The sequence below is a fragment of the Erythrolamprus reginae genome, chromosome 1 (assembly GCF_031021105.1).
Source record: "Erythrolamprus reginae isolate rEryReg1 chromosome 1, rEryReg1.hap1, whole genome shotgun sequence".
In the NCBI taxonomy this organism is placed as follows: domain Eukaryota; kingdom Metazoa; phylum Chordata; class Lepidosauria; order Squamata; family Dipsadidae; genus Erythrolamprus; species Erythrolamprus reginae.
This window is the reverse complement of record NC_091950.1, coordinates 165315886-165332761: the sequence shown is the minus strand read 5'-3', so window position 1 is coordinate 165332761 and position 16876 is coordinate 165315886. Positions and strand designations below refer to the sequence as shown.

Below are 16876 nucleotides of genomic sequence, written 5' to 3'. Positions count from 1 at the left end.
AAGGCATGCCACCCCGTCAGAAGGTCATAGCCCTCTAGTACTAATAGCCTTCCATTTTTAAGTGTTATCCATTCCCTAATTGAATTGAGAATTGAGGCTTTATAGTACAACTCCATATTAGGAAGTCCAAATCCCCCTCTTGTATGGTGGCCAAACATACATTTAATTTTTATCCTCACCTTTTTCTTCGCCCAAATAAATTTACGGAATTTCTTATGAAGACATTCAAAGAAGGGTTTGTTTAGTTTTATTGGAACAGTTTGGAATAAGTACAAATATCGTGGGAGAATGTTTGATCGTGGCAATTCTTCCCATTAGGGAGAGAGGGAGTTTAGTCCATTTATTTAGATCTTTATCTACGTCATTAGTAAGTTTGTCATAATTATCTTTTTTGATTGTGGCACAATTTGCGGTAATCCATAATCCTAGATTTCTTTTGTAGATTTGAGTTTAGATATTTCTTCGAGTTTACCTATCTGATTTTGTGACATATTTTTACTTATTATCTTGGTTTTGTCTCTGTTTATATTTAATCCAGCCACAGTACCAAATCTCTCCATTTCTTTACAGTTGATTTTAATGGATTTCGTAATATAAAAACCATGTCATCTGCAAATGCCTGGACTTTAAATTGTTCCTGTTTAATTTTAAGACCTCTAATTTCGTTATTTACTCTTATATTATTTAATAAAATTTCTAACGCCAATATAAAAAGTAATGGAGCTAGGGGACATCCTTGCCTTACACCTTTACAAATATTTATCTTATCAGTCAAATCGTTATTAATTAATATTTTAGCAGTTTGAATAGTATATATAGATCTGATAAGATTAACGAAATGATTGCCAGAATTCATAGTTTCCAACTGTGAGATAAGGAATTGCCAATAGAGACTGTCAAATGCTTTATGAAGGTCGACAAATATGAAAGCTACAGGTTTATCAATATTTTTATTGTAATATTCCAACAAATCCAATATAATTCTCGTAGTCATTCCAATATTCCTTGCCGGGAGAAAACCATTTTGATCTGGATGTATTATGGTATTTAGAATCTGTTTGAGTCTATCTGCTATGATTGATGCGAGTATTTTATAATCTGAATTTAGAAGAGATATTCAATGATAATTCTGTATATGGGATCTATTTTTATCATCTTTTGGGACTAAGGTTATATATGCCTCATTCCATGTGGCGGGGAGTTTGGCTTCCTCTAATGCTACATTAAATAAGTTAAGAAATATGGGGTGCAAAATTTCTTATGTTTGTTTATAAAATTCAGCAGGGATGCCATCCGCCCTGGGGTTTTATTATTTTTTTGCCTCATTCCATGTGGCGGGGAGTTTGGCTTCTTCTAATGCTCATTTTTGCCTCATTCCATGTATATATGCCTCATTCCATGTGGCGGGGAGTTTGGCTTCCTCTAATGCTACATTAAATAAGTTAAGAAATATGGGGTGCAAAATTTCTTATGTTTGTTTATAAAATTCAGCAGGGATGCCATCCGGCCCTGGGGTTTTATTATTTTTTTGCCCTTATAATTGCATTGTCTATTTCTAATGGCGTTATTTTCCTATTCAAAAGCTCCTGATGGTCATTATTTATTTTAATTAAATCTGAGTCTTTGAATAGTTCTAGGAGTAAATAGTCATCTATTTCCTCCTGTTTATACAGATTTGAAAAAAAAAAGTTCAATTATTTGTTTTTTGTCATTGTGTTTTGTTTTTAATACTCTCAGTTCGTCATATTAAGGCTTCAATATTTTTACCTTTCTTTTGTTGGGCGAGTTCAAATTGTTTTTGCCTAGAGATTCTTATTTTCCGAGAAAGTTCATCTTGAGTTTTAAAATTTATTTCATGTTTAATCAAATTTATTTCAGCTAGAGTTTTATGGTTATTTGGATTTAATTGTAAGCTTTCTTCTAGTTTTTTAAGTTTTGAGTTTAATGTGTAGAATTGAGATTTGGCCTGTTTTTTTCCATTTGGCTGTATATGCAATGTAAATACCCCTTGTATAAGCTTTCAGTGTATCCCATAGGTTTGGGGTAATTGTTATCCCATCCTGGTTAATTTGAAGAAAGAGCTGTATTTCGTTTTTAATTAAGTTTTGACATTCTTTTTCATTAAGTACTGATTGGTTCATGGACCATCTTCGGGACTGGAAATTTGAAGGGTTTCTCTGCTTCAAGTTTATAGGATTATGATCTGCCCATGTGTTCGGAAGTATATGAATCTGTGTTATTTCATTAATAAGTTCAGGGGTGGCCCAGGCCATGTCAATGTGTGACCATGATTTGTGTGGGGCAGAGAAAAAAGTATATTCATAACAGTCGGGGTTATAATAGCGCCAAACATCTTGTAATGCAAATTCAGTAGTTAAGTCTTCAAAAGCTAACGGTAACTGTTTTCTAGATTTGGTTTTAGAACCTTTGTAGTCCATTTTTTAATTTAGACAAGTCTTCCTTCTTCTGTCGCCATAGACAAGACAGTCGCCGCCTTTAAAAATTCAGGCAATCAAGTCCAGTCAACTAATTGACAAAAACAGCAGGGGTATCATTCTAAAGCCATCTCATCATATGCAACATTGATCTTAAAGTAATACAAAGTAGATCAAAGTTCTCACTTCTCAGATCTTTCTCGTCGTATTTTCTGCAGCTTCCTCAGAGGAAGCTCTTTGGGCCGATCAAAGAGATCAGTTTTTTCGTATGTTGGGAAGAGGAGATCCTCGCTATTCGGGGGGGTCCGCCGACCACCCCCAGGTGCACTGGAGGTTCCTCTCTATTATCCCTGACTCTTCGGGTCAGAGATTGCCCAAAGGGGCACCGAAAAGCATGAAAAAACGGAGCAGCCCCAAAGAGAACGGAGGTTACCCTGCTGTCAGAGCTACGGCCATACTACCCTGAAAGCGCCTGATCCTGTCTGATCTTGGAAGCTAAGCAGGGTCAGGCATGGTTAGTACTTGGATGGGAAACAAGCCTCCTTCAAAAACAAGGAATATTTAAATCACAAAGAAGTATATTCATTTTATATGAATACAGAAAATTACAATAAGGGACTATACCAGGGACTATAAAAGTTATAACTGAACACAAGTAAAATACAACTAACATACTTCCCACCAACAATAATTAGAACAATGACAATAAACAAGACATAAATTGACTTCCATAGAGGGCTAATTCACCATATCAAGTCACCAGCCCCCTGCTTCTCCTCCTTCCTTTCCTCTGTTGTTGAAGAAACAGGAAACAAAATCAATGTTAACACTGGAACATTTGTAGCTGGACTTAACAGATAGCACTACCAGCAAGATAGAAGCAAAATAAAGAATTATTCCCAGAAGACCATAAGCGACAATCAGTCATTTCAGTCATGCTTGAGCTGATCAGAGATGGACTGACAAAAAATTAGCAGGAAATAAGAATAAAAACTTAGTAGATTTCTCTTTAGCCAAAAACTTAGCCAAAGGAAATTCCTTCATGAAGAAGATCTATATCTCAGTAATATAAATTTATATTATTTATATCTAAATGAAGGATCCTCACTCCTCACTCTATTACATGAGCAGTGGCCCTGAAAATTTTTACAATAATATAAGGAGCGCTCTTTGGGATCCTCAAATGTGATTTAACCTAATAAGCATCCTACTGTATATTTCCACTTCTAATCCTGGAGGCAATGAAATTGTCTCTTGTTTGTGTATTTTGTATATTTGTAGGAAGATGCCTTATCTTTAGGTTTCTGGGTGGATTAGGTCTCCTTGTAGTTTAAACAAAACTTTATCATAGAGATCTACGTTCTTTTCTTGTTTTTCCATTGTAAATTCAGTTGTGTCTTGTCTAGGTTCATGAGAACAAGTTACTGTGTTCACATTTTCCACTCTTCTTTCAAGTTATCAATTTGTGTTTCCAGTGTTTTCATTTCTTCTCACACGTTCACATTGCCATCCAGAATAGTAATATTTTTTTAATCCAGTAAGCCAAAGTTTTTACAAATGTTAGTCATCTCAAAATAATTTGCCATGATTAGCCTCCATAACACTGCTCCATAAGAATACCTATTGATTACAATTTGTCCAACACCTGACGGTTAATTCATCCTGGAAAAGATCCTCTGTCCCAGATCAAATTAAGTCTGAAAATATAGGAGACATTTCTGCTTTAGAAAACTCAGCAACAATTTAATTTCATCCTCAAGACTAATTATTATATAGGAGAGAAGCTGGGAAATTTCTTCTTTGGTTTTTTCCCACCTTTATTTTACAAGGTACAGTTAACTCTTCTTAAAAAGTACAAATGTATGCTTAGCAAAATTAAAAATACAAAATAGATGTGTAAAAAAGACTAATTAAACTTTGCTCCAACTAAAATATTCTAAAGCAGCGGTCCCCAAACTACGGCCCATGGGCCGGATGCGGCCAGCTGAGGTCTTTTAACCGGCCCGCGGCAGCACACGAGATTTTACCGATCGATATAATAAGGAGAAATAGAGAGGGAGAGAGAAATGAAGAGGAGAGAGAGAAAGGGAAAAACAGAGAGAGGGGGAGAGAAAGTGTGAGAGATACAAAGAGGGAGAGTTAGAAAGAGAGTGAGTGAGAGAAAGAGAGAAGAGAGAGAAAGAAAGAGAAAGAGGGAGAGATAGAGAGGGAGAGAGAAAGGAAGAGGGAGAGATGGAAAGAGAGAGAGAAAGAGAAAAATGAGAAAATGATGGAGGGAAAGAACGAGGGAGAGGAAAATGAAACAAATGAGAGAAAAGGAAGAGGGAAGAGAGAAGTGGAGAGGAAGGAGGGAGGGAAGGAAGGAGAAATGGAGTTTGTTGATTTAAGTTTAAATTTACTTGTTAATAAAGAAGTATAAATTACTTTATTACTTAATTATTAATTATGTAATTACTTATTCTTCTTTATTTTAAATATTGTATTTGTTCCCATTTTGTTTTTTATTTTAAATAAGGTATGTGCAGTGTGCATAGGGATTTGTTCATAGGTTTTTTTTATAGTCCGGCCCTCCAACAGTCTGAGGGACAGTGAACTGGCCCCCTGTGTAAAAAGTTTGGGGATCCCTGTTCTAAAGGAACAGAATGACAGAGTTGGAAATGATTTTGGAAGTCTTCGAGTTCAACCCTCTCCTCAGTCAGGAAACCCTACACCATTTCAGACAAATTGTTGTCCAATCTCTTCTTAAAAACTTACAGTGTTGGAACATCCTCAACTTCTGGAGGCAAATCGTTCCACTGTTTGATTGTTCTAATTGTCAGGAAATCAATCTTTAGTTCTAGGTTGCTTCCATTCGTAATTGATTTATGCAATTCAGATATCATCTTGATCCATTTTATGAATTTCAAAGGAAATACAAACCCACAGTATTTAATACAGCAAACACGTACTGCTTAAATATTTTTTCAAAAACGTTTTCATCATCTAAGGATAAGATTACACATTGGTCTTCATTTTTATTCAGGTCTATTAAATCTACATCTAACCTAAGCTAACCTAACCTAATATTGTCTGCTGCTTGTCAATTTTTTATAAACCCTACTTGATCATTTCTAATAACAAATAATAGCACTTGCTGTAATCTTTTTACTAGCACTGCTGTTAAGATTTTTGTATCAATGTTAATCAGTGAGATTGAACACTGGGCATGATCTTTACATGATTTTAGTGCAACTGTAATATAAGCTTGATTAAATACTTCTGATAATATTTCATTATCAAATATCTCATCATATAATTGTCAAAAGTTTTGACACCCAAAATTAGGAATGCCTTTAGAATGATGAATGGATGAATGTAATGAAATATGGGATATGGTAGGTTTCAAAAAGCATGGTAGTTGTATGCAGGTAGTACTCAATCTACCACTAGTTGTTTAATGACCATTGTAAAGGTTATTTTTATGGCCTGTAAAGTACTTCTTGCAATTATAAAATGTTTCTTCTTCTCCTTTGCATTTATATGACCACTATTCAGATGCTTGTCTATCAACTCATGCTTACAATCAGTTGTCAAACATCCTGTAATCATGCGAGTCCCGTTGTAATCTTTATTTATTTATTTATTTATTTTATTTATTGGATTTGTATGCCGCCCCTCTCCGTAGACTCGTAAAGAATCTTCTTTACTGGCTTCCAAAGAAAATTAGTGGGGAAGCTGACAGGGAATCTTGCAGGTGAATAGCATGGAGTGGATCTGAAATCCCGTGTGGGAATGCAGGAAGGGAGCTGAAATTTGAAGATTTCAACTCAATTTCTGCAGCTTGCTGAAGGATTTTCTCTCTGTAATTCAAAGGAGCTGAAATCCTTTCCTGGGGTTTAGGAACTGTTGAGAGTGAAAGGGCTGCCTGATGGGAGGATTTCAGCTCCTCATCCTTTCTAAAGTTTTAGGTACAATTCCAATAGTAACGCATATGTGAGTGAAGAAACTAAACTTCTTTCAGGAACATCAGTGTGCTTGTGAGTCAAGAGGCAGTGCTATTAAGACCTCTTAAAAGAGACTGGCAACAGTACTTTGGGTTTCCTTAACTGGGTGGTGTTTAGTGGAATGCAGCTTATCTTTTTAACCAGAATAACAACCCCCCCCAATTAAAAAATCACTTACATGTAGCTTTCTTTGATTTTAAAAATGCTAAAAGTGAAGCATCCAATATAAAGTTAAATTGTGTGTGAATCTTGATTATTCATAGATGTGTGAATGGCATTATTGTGGTGTATTAGTACATGGTACTGTTTTGGGGTTGCCATGTATTAAACCAGTGATTTTCAACCTTTTTGAGCCGCGGCACATTTTTTACATTTACGAAACCCTGGGGCACATTGAGTGGGGCTGGGTGGGGGGGTGGGGCTAAAAAAAGTTTGGACAAAAAAAATCTCTCTCTTCCCCCCTTTCGCTCTATTTCTCTCTCTCTTTCTCTCCCTTCCTTCCTCATTCTTTCTCTCTCTCCATCCCTCTTTCTTTCTCTTCCTTCCTTCCTCTCTTTTTTGCTCTCTTTCTTTCTCCCTCCCTACCTCCCTCTATGTCTTTCTCTCTCTCTCCTTCCCTCCCTCTCTCTCTCTCTCTCTTGCTTTCTTTCTCTTGTTCTCTTTCTCTCTCTCTTGCTTTCTTTCTCTCTCTCTTGTTCTCTTTTTCTCTCTCTCGCTTTCTCTCTCTCTCTCTTTCTTTCTCTCTCTCTTTCTTTCTTTCTCTCTCTGAGCTTCGCAGCACACCTGACCATGTCCCACGGCACACTAGTGTGCCACGGCACACTGGTTGAAAAACACTACAAATGGTAGCTTATAACTGTAAAGTTGTAATATGTCTTTAAGAGCTTTGACTGGTTTGGCCATAAGAGGGCGCCAGTACCTTTCCCTGTGGGGGGAGTTTACTTTGAGATATTCTTAGCTGTGTGCAGCTATGTGTGGTTTGTTATATTTTGCTACTTTGTGTTATATATATATAAATAATACTTTGTTAAATACTAAGTCTGTGTCTTTTTGCTGGCTGGATCACAGAACTACACCACTGCAATAATTCTGCTGTGTGTATGTCAACGGTTTCGCACAAGGCTGCACCAAGACATACTAACATGGTGGGAAGATTATAAATAAAGGTATGATACTTGGATTGTCAAACTAGGTTTAATTTTGGCTTGAACGGCTTTTTGATTTTGTCTATGCCTCCAGGAAAATGAATGGATATTTTAGTTATTCTGAAACTTTAAATTGGTCCTTGTATAGTCTGTCTTGATACACATTGATAATGAAGCGGATGTACATCTCTATTTTGGTCATTCACACACTAACCAAAGAGGCATTTATTAATGCATTCAAAGTTTTATTTGAATTTGAAGTTTTATTTGCCTTTTGTAAAGTTCTTAAGACCCATCTCTGCCGTCGGGCATGGGGGAACTGAGACACCTCCCCCGGGCCTATACAGTTTATACATGGTATGTTTGTGTGTATGCTTGCTTTTAATAATGGGGGTTTTAGTGTTTTTTTAAATTATTAGATTTGTTCTTACATTGCCTTTGTTACTGTTGTGAGCCGCCCCGAGTCTATGGAGAGGGGCGGCATACAAATCTAATAAATAATAATAATTAATAATAATAATAATAATCATTCTCTATAAAGTTTCTCTATAAAGTTTGCCATACATAATTGATAAACATTTGCTTTTGTGTGGCAGATCAGTAATATTTCATTTGTAAGAGGAAACAAAGCTACCTTGCATTCTTTAGCCATGCAATCATTATTTTCTTCAATTGTTGTCTAATGGAAAAAAGACTATTTGTGCAATGGTTTGTATTTAAGTTTTAATAATGATGTGATATGATACAAAGTCTATTTGCATTGGAGCAATCCCCTAGAGCAGTGCTTCTTGAAGACATATGGATTTCAATTCCCAGAAATCCCCACTCAGCCAATTAGGTGTCCTTAATCTATTTTATGACTGAATGAAAACCGCATAGTGAGTAGATTTCCAGCTTTGGTTCCACTCTTGTTTTTTTCCAGATTTCACTGATAGTATATTATTTATAATCTTTGCTTGCATCCACGTGCATGTGGGTACATGAGCTTAAAAAGATTTTCACAGCCCTCTTTCTGGCTCATGCAATATACAGGTCCTCAATGGAAGGCCGGCTGGTAGCAATTGTTTTTACTCCAGTTTTAATTATCCGTTGAAGTCTGTATCTTTCTTGTTTGGTTGCGGTGCCAAACCAGGCAGTTTTAGAGGTGCAAATGACAGACTCAAATTCCTCTGTAGAACTGTATCAGCAGCTCCTAGGACAATATGAGCTTTCTGAGTTTGTGCATGAAGAACATTCTTCATTGTGCTGTTAAAATGGGCTACTGCTAACATGTTGTAAGCTACCCTGAGTCTAAGGAGAAGAGCGGCATAAAAAATGAATGAATGAATGAATGAATGAATGAATGAATGAATGAATGAATGAATGAATAATGTATGGCAATGAATAAGATGAAGTGTGTACTTCTGGAAATTGATTTTTCTGCAACAAACTGATAGGTTGTTTGCTTTCTTTCCCATCTGCTCAATTAAACTATCTGCTTTTCCTTCATTTGGGAAATAACTTTTCTTGGAATCTTCTGTCTAGTCCTTCCTTCCCTGAAGACAAAGTCTTCTCCATCAGCAGTCTTCTCCTTCCTGTCTTGGATCTTGCATGAAGCCAGATGTTTCTCTCTTTCCCCTCTTGGTTGTTGAATGAAAATATAATCTCATGGGCTTTAATTTTCCTACTCTGACCAATTGAAGTGAGAAAAACTGGAAGAAACATTTTAGAGGATTTATATGACTCTGATATTTATTTTATTTATTTATTTAATTGGATTTGTATGCCGCCCCTCTCCGAGGACTTGATATCTTGAAATGATAACAAAAGTCTAAAGCAAGGGTGTCAAACTTGCCTCGTCATGTTGCCGTTACATGAAGTTTTGCAATGTTTTTCCCTTCGTGCAGCTGGGGCGGGCATTGCCTGCACATGACGCATCTGGCCTGCAGGCTACCAGTTTGACACCCCTGATCTAAAGAGTCTAAAAAAGAATTGAGAAATAGAAAGTCATAAATACATGTCTGGTGAGAATGCTGAAAAACAGTAAGATTACAGATACATATGGTGTAATTGGAAAAGTGTTAAAATATAAGTGGTTTGCTTACACAGTAGTAGTAGTAGTAGTGTTTCTTATTTAATGTGTTTATAAAGCTTTATGCGTGCATATAATTTGGAAGAATGCAGTATTGTCTCCCTATACAAAAGGAAATTTAGAAAGTGAAAGGCAAAATAATTAGTTTATCAAATGTGAATGTTAGGTGGAATTTTGATTGAAAGAATACCAAAAGATATAGCGTTTAGGAAGTGAATTGGATCTTTTGCTAGGCAAACCAGATCTTCCTTCTACGGGATTTTGAAAAATGAGAGAACGTGAGAAAGTTTATTGCATGCTTGTAGATTTAGAGGAAATACGATAAAATATATAGGCATGAGTTATGGCATATTTCTCATGAGTATGGAGTTGAAGGTCATCAATCAATTCAATCTGAGGGATATATGATGGAAGCTGTGTATTAAGGAGGGCTTTTTTCCAGATTCAGTTTTTATGCTATTCATGATTTTCCTGGAACAGAAAGTGCTACTAACAATGGCTCATGATCTTGCCATAACATGGATTAACTACTATAAAGCACTCTTAAGTAGGGCTTTCCTTAACAACCTTCCAGAAACTGCACTTCTAATGAAGGATATGGCTATCCATGTGCTAGTCAGAATTGCCTGTTATTAACACAAAGCTCTAATATTATGATAATTGCATTGACCGCCTTCTGTTTTTTTGCATGCATTTCAAGGTGAGGCCTGGAGGCAAATTATTTGAAGATTGCTTATTCCAGATAAAATGTGCCCATCTAAAACATGTCTGCAGAAAGCACCTGCTGAAATTTCTTGGAAATAATGGATGGAGACATTTTGAGCAGTATACATATGTTATGTGAACATGGATAGGATATTGGGCTGTTAATTTATTTTGTTTAAATGTGACCATTATATATAATGTTTGTGTATACGCGCAGGTGAATGCAACAGGAGATCAAATTATGCTTCCGTGAATCAGGAAGAAAAGAAAATGTTGATTTGGAAGAAAATTTTGTATCCAAGTAATTAGCAAAAAGTGTAAAGCTGAACAGTGATTAGATGTTTCAGCAAGACAGTGATCTGAAACATTTATTCAGATCAACCCAAAAAGAAAGATAAATGTTTTGTAATGGCATTCGTAGTCTTCAGACTTGAATATGATTGAAGACATGCAATGAGACCTACAACTATTTCTGAACTGTGACAGGAAGAGTGAGGAGGGAAAGTGAGGAGGCAAGAATAGAAATATTGAAATAACTACATAAATAGAATGAAAATTAACTATAGGAAATACAGTATTTGGGAGCTATTATTCCTCCTCCCAAAAATGTTACAACAGAGTCCAAACCTTTCTACCTACCGAACTCATTGTTCTTATTTTGAATTTATAAACAATTTATTATTCAGAATTGCAGATAATTGTTTAACTTTTTAACATATAAAGATTGTGGCAATTTTTGGTAACTATGTTGGAAATGCTGACTTAATGTTTATTGAAAGAAAAGAACAGAAGACTGATGAGAAGAAATAATAGAAATAATAGAAAACTGATGAGAAGAGTGAATGAGATGTAACACCTGCAGCAGGAAGTTTTTTCTGTATTTCCATGTTTCAGTATTTTATGACATTATTTATTAGTAGCAGTCTTATTCACTGAGTGTTAATGCTTATTTAGTCAGATGGCCACCATCCATACATGTCCGATAGGGGTTAATATGTTGGAATAGCTATCAGCAAGATCCAGTTTCAACTCCAGCCTCAACCATGAAATGAACTAAGAGACTTTGCAATGACAAATGAGCGACCCGGCCTATTTATTTTATTTATTTTATTTATTTTATTTATTTTATTTATTTTATTTATTTTATTTATTTTATTTATTTTATTTATTTTATTTATTTTATTTTATTTATTTTATTTATTTTATTTATTTTATTTATTTTATTTATTTTATTTATTTTATTTATTTTATTTATTTTATTTATTTATTTTATTTATTTATTTTATTTATTTTATTTATTTTATTTATTTTATTTATTTTATTTATTTTATTTATTTTATTTATTTTATTTATTTTTTTATTTTTTTATTTTATTTATTTTATTTATTTTATTTATTTTATTTATTTTTTTATTTATTTTATTTATTTTATTTATTTTATTTATTTTATTTATTTTAATTTTATTTATTCATTCATTCATTCATTCCAATACATGATACACATTGAAGATAATAGATATGTAGTAATATAACTAAAGAAACGAATAGAAGAAAATATATAAAAGTATAGGTGAACATATTTGAAAGGAAGAAACGATAAATGAGATAAGGAGAGACAATTGGACAGGGGACGGAAGGCATACTGGTGCCCTTATGCACGCCCTTTACTGACCTCTAAGGAACCTGGAGAGGTCAATCGTGGATAGTCTAAGGGAAAAATGTTGGGGGTTAGGGGTTGACACTACTGAGTCCGGTAATGAGTTCCACGCTTCGACAACTCAGTTGCTGAAGTCATATTTTTTACAGTCAAGTTTTGAGCGGTTAATATTAAGTTTGAATCTGTTGCGTGCTCTTGTGTTGTTGCGATTGAAGCTGAAGTAGTCATTGACAGGTAGAACATTGCAGCATATGATCTTGTGGGCAATACTTAGATCGTGTTTTAGGCGTCATAGTTCTAAGCTTTCAAGACCAAGGATTGAAAGTCTAGTTTCGTAGGGTATTCTGTTTCGAGTGGAGGACTGAAGGGCTCTTCTGGTGAAGTATCTTTGGACATTTTCAAGGGTGTTGATTGATTGATTGATTGATTGATTGGATTTGTATGCCGCCCCTCTCCGGAGACTCAGAGATGTCTGAGATGTGGTATGGGTTCCAGACAGATGAACTGTACCTCATATAATCGATGTATGGAGAGATGGCCTAGTTCAGAGGTCTTCAAACTTGGCAACTTTAAGACTTGTGGATTTAACTTCCAGAATTCTCCAGCCAGAGAATTCTGGGAGTTGAAGTCCACAAGTCTTAAAGTTTCCAAGTTTGGGGACCCTTACCCTAGTTGTATAACAGAATCTGATCCCACCTTTGGTTCTTAGAGGAATGGTGGTACATAAATGTATTGAATGAATTCTGAAAAAAGCTATTATTTTTTCACAACGTTGTTATTAAAATATCACTTATGGTGACTAGAATGGGATTTACATTGTATGATACCCGGGTTTCTTTCAGAGAAGCCTTTTGTGATTCAGAAATGGCACCTTTCTAATCATGACAGAGAAGTGATCATGGTTGTTTCACCCCATAGCCTTGACCTGGCATTTCTAATGCCAGAAGAGATTTCTGCTTTTTAGAAGCATATCTGTTGGGAGAAAAAAATAAGGCTGGCTTGGTTTCGTGGAGAGACCAGGTGCAGTGATTTTATGGAATTACGAATCAAACCACCTCCACTGCTCTACGTTTGTACTGATTAATTCTCCAATGCACTTGCAAGGAGAGTCCAAGATGGGTTATTCTTCAGTCTGATTGGTAGGGACTGAGTTTAATTTAAATATTAGGTTGGCACCGCCCCCTTAGCCCTCCAGTCTAAAAAACTCAGTCACAGTAAAGGGACTTTGAGTTTGTTCTCTATCGTTATACTTTAATTATTGTTGATGTTTTATTAATAGTCGCAGTAAAGGGACTTTGGGTTATTCTTCAGTCTGATTGGTAGGGACTGAGTTTAATTTAAATATTAGGCTGGCACCGCCCCCTTAGCCCTCCAGTCTAAAATGAAATGATGGAGCAGTAAAGCTAAACACAATTTATTAAACTATTCAATGCAACAAGTCTAAGTCATGGAAACTAACACAAACCCCCCAACAGTGGCCCTGGTCCCAAATTCGGGAGGGTTTGGACTCTCCTTGCAGTGCATGGAGAAGACCGTTCAGGTAAGTTCAACGGTCCTTCTCCAATGCACTTGCAAGGAGAGTCCAAGATGGGATATACCCAAGTTACAATCACAGGGAGGGAGAAGGCTGGACCAGGGGCTCTGAAAATGAACACACCCCTTGTAAAACCCTCCTCCCAAAGGCTGCCTCCGCAGAAGCAAAGGAGTCAATCCTATAGTGTCTGATAAAAGTGGACGGAGCTGCCCAGGTGGCTGCCCTACAAATGTCCTCCAACGATGCCTGAGTCCTCCAGGACGTTGATGTGGCTGCACTGCGCGTAGAGTGTCCCGTTATCCCCTGCGGCACAGGAGATCCCTTGGTCTTGTAAGCCTCTGAAATGCATTCACGCAACCAGCGGCTGACAGTCTGAGAGGAGACTTTAGTACCCATTGCCCTAGATGAAAAAGATACAAACAGGGCCTCCGACACTCTAAATGCCTGAGTCCTACGGATATAGATCTTTAGGGCTCGTCTCATGTCTAGTTTATGCCACCTCAATTCAGAGGGGTGAGTCCCATGAACACAAAAATCCGGAAGTACGATTTCCTGTGCCCTGTGAAAGGTGGAGTTGACTTTAGGAATAAATAGTCTTGAAGGTTTCTTTGTTGTTGCTTTAATGAAAAAAGCTTATTTACCTGTTCTATTATTCTGAAGAAAATATTGTGGATACAGTAAGAGAAACGTGTGATGATGCTTTCATTGGTTTTGTAGGAACCAAAAAAACAAAAAACAAAATGAAAATATGACTACCCTGGCTATTACTGCTACGATGTCTGAATGATAAAAGGACATCAGTTTTTATATTGTAGATGTAAATCTGTTAATATTAAACTAAGCTTTCTGATTAGAGAAGGAAGGCAATGCCCTTGACTCATGGTTTCCTAGCACTAAAGTTTGGAAGGCTTGAATAAAAGAAAATTGATAAATCAAATATCCACTGCAGTATTTTTACTAAAGGCTGTTTTCAGTATCTGTCAAGAAGACATTTCAGTCATCTGTCTGGCTCACCTAAATTGCAAAATATTGTGCATGTGATTTGATAATGTTAACAGAATTTGTGTTATTTCAGAACAACACAGATTTTTTTAAAAATCCAAAGTTTACTTTAGATCGTTATTATATTTATCCTACACGGTTATAAGATTATGAGATTACATACACAATATAGATAGTCCTCAATTTATAACCTTAATTGAGCCTAAATTTTCTGTTGTTAAGCAAGGCATTCATTAAGTGAATTTTGCCCCAGTTTACAACATTTTTGTCACAGTTGTTAGTCAGCTGCTGCAATTGTTAATATCATGGCTGTTAGGTGAATCTGGTGACCCTGTTGACTTTTCATGTCAGAAGGTTGCAAAAGGAGATATTGTGATCATCATTAATTTTAACCCGTTGCCATGTGTCCAAATTTAGATCACATGACCTTGAGGGTGGTATAGTGGTTGTAAGTGTAAAAAACAGCCATAAGTCCCCTTTTTTTAACTTCGAACAATTACTAAATGAACTGTCGAGGACTAGCTGCATAAATAAGTTGTCATGTTCTTTACACTATCCATTAATTAATTTATATTTTTGTTTGTATGTGTGTACTTTTGTGTCTTTCAGGTAGAGAATTCTGCACTGGCTATGGAAAATAAAAACCAGAGAGAACAGTATGAAAGATGTCTCGATGAGGTGAGATGGATGGAATGTTTGTCTCCTACCCTTTGGTTAAATATTTCCTTCTCCCTCCCATGATACAGATTTTTGGCTTCCTCTTGTTGTCCTTTAATTCTCAATCTCAAGTTGTTTATTATTATTTGTATTGATTTATTTAAAATGTTTATATAGCTGTCCAGACAATCATTCTATTATTGTAGAATGCTATATGTCTGAATCATAAACTAATTTACATAGTTTCATTTTACTTATTAGCAAATTTCTCAGGACAACAAGTAATATTGCAAAGAAGCCATCGTAGGTAGTTTGATTTTTGCACAGATTTTGCTGTATCTTTTTTTCAAATAACCAAAGTTCATTTACCTCAAATCTCCAGGCATCAAGGCCAACAATATCTTCTTTACTAATTAAAAATTGAAGGTCTTGTCTATTCATGAACTAAAAAATACAAAGTAATGATTCTTGGGTCTTCCGGTCCAAACTACTGCCTAGTGCAGGCTTCCTTGGACTATCTCAGTCAAGTGGCTCTCAAAGCTTTGTTTCAAAATCTCTAGGTACAAATTAAGGAAGGATTTCCTGTGAAAACTACAGCCTGCCTTCTGGAGTCACCGATGCTCCATGCCTAGAGGTTTTCAAACAAAGCTTGGAATGCCATTTGTCTGGGATGGTCCAAGGGAGCCTGGCAACTGAGAAGATTAAAAATCATAGATTAGCATTTTTGCAGACAAATAAAATGATCAATTATATATTTTTTTTCCTTGTGGTGCCTTTGAAAAAAAAAAGAATGACTCAGAAATGTTACTGACAAAGATGATTTGGATATTGTTTGTTAAAGGGTATAGTTTGGAAGGGGCATAGTGGTAATCAAATTGCCACAGAGCTTTTTGCCTGATAATGGTGAAGGTCATTATAATGACACCCTTTTAGAGGAGTGTAACAAACAAGCCAAATGAAAAATTGAACTGTTGATCTTCACACAATAAAATTATGACACCAAAACAAGGTTTAAAAAGATACAATCCAATCAATTTGCAATCACTAAAAATTATTCAGAATTCAATATCACAATCAAAATTGATAATTGAATAATAATAATAATAATAATAATAATAATAATAATAATAATAATTTATTAGATTTGTATGCCGCCCATCTCTGAAGACTCGGGGCGGCTCACAACAATAATAAAAACAATATTATAGTAGAACAAATCTAATACTAAAAAAGCATATAAAACCCTATCATATTTAAAAAACCAAACAACACATTCATACCAAACATAAAACAAAATATATATTAAAAAATGGAATTAAAAGAGCCAATAAGCCATAAACTTTAAAACTGGTTATGTTACTTGGATGGCTAAGAATAGTATTGACCAAGCTAACCTCTTTGAACTGTAGATGGAAAGGAATATGTTTTTTAAACCCTTGTTACATATTAGGGGTGTCAAACTGGTGGCCTGCGGGCCTGATGTGTACAGGCCATGCCCATCCCAGCTCCACGAATGGGAAAAATATTACGAAATGTCACATGATAGCAACATTACATGGTGAGTTTGACATCCGTGTTTTATATGTTAAAATTAGTGTTTGCCTGAAGAGTAGAGGTCAAATTCTTGGAAGTCTTTGAAATGAAAGAAGTAAGAGTGAAGCAAACACCACCAAAATGGGTGAGATAAG

General features: G+C 35.6%; 1 protein-coding gene across 6 annotated transcripts in view; it reads left to right on the top strand.

The window, feature by feature from the left end:
* The window catches only part of NCKAP5 (NCK associated protein 5), an 845077-nt gene that overhangs the window by 607372 nt on the left and 220829 nt on the right, over positions 1-16876 (top strand). For 4 of the 6 annotated variants that reach the window (XM_070731175.1, XM_070731183.1, XM_070731191.1 and 1 more), the window contains one exon: positions 15141-15209. In XM_070731175.1, the coding sequence (XP_070587276.1) occupies positions 15141-15209 (69 nt within the window). Of the gene's footprint in view, positions 1-7347; positions 7585-15140; positions 15210-16876 lie in introns of those variants that run through there. The other 2 variants (XM_070731206.1, XM_070731214.1) reach the window with 2 other exon arrangements.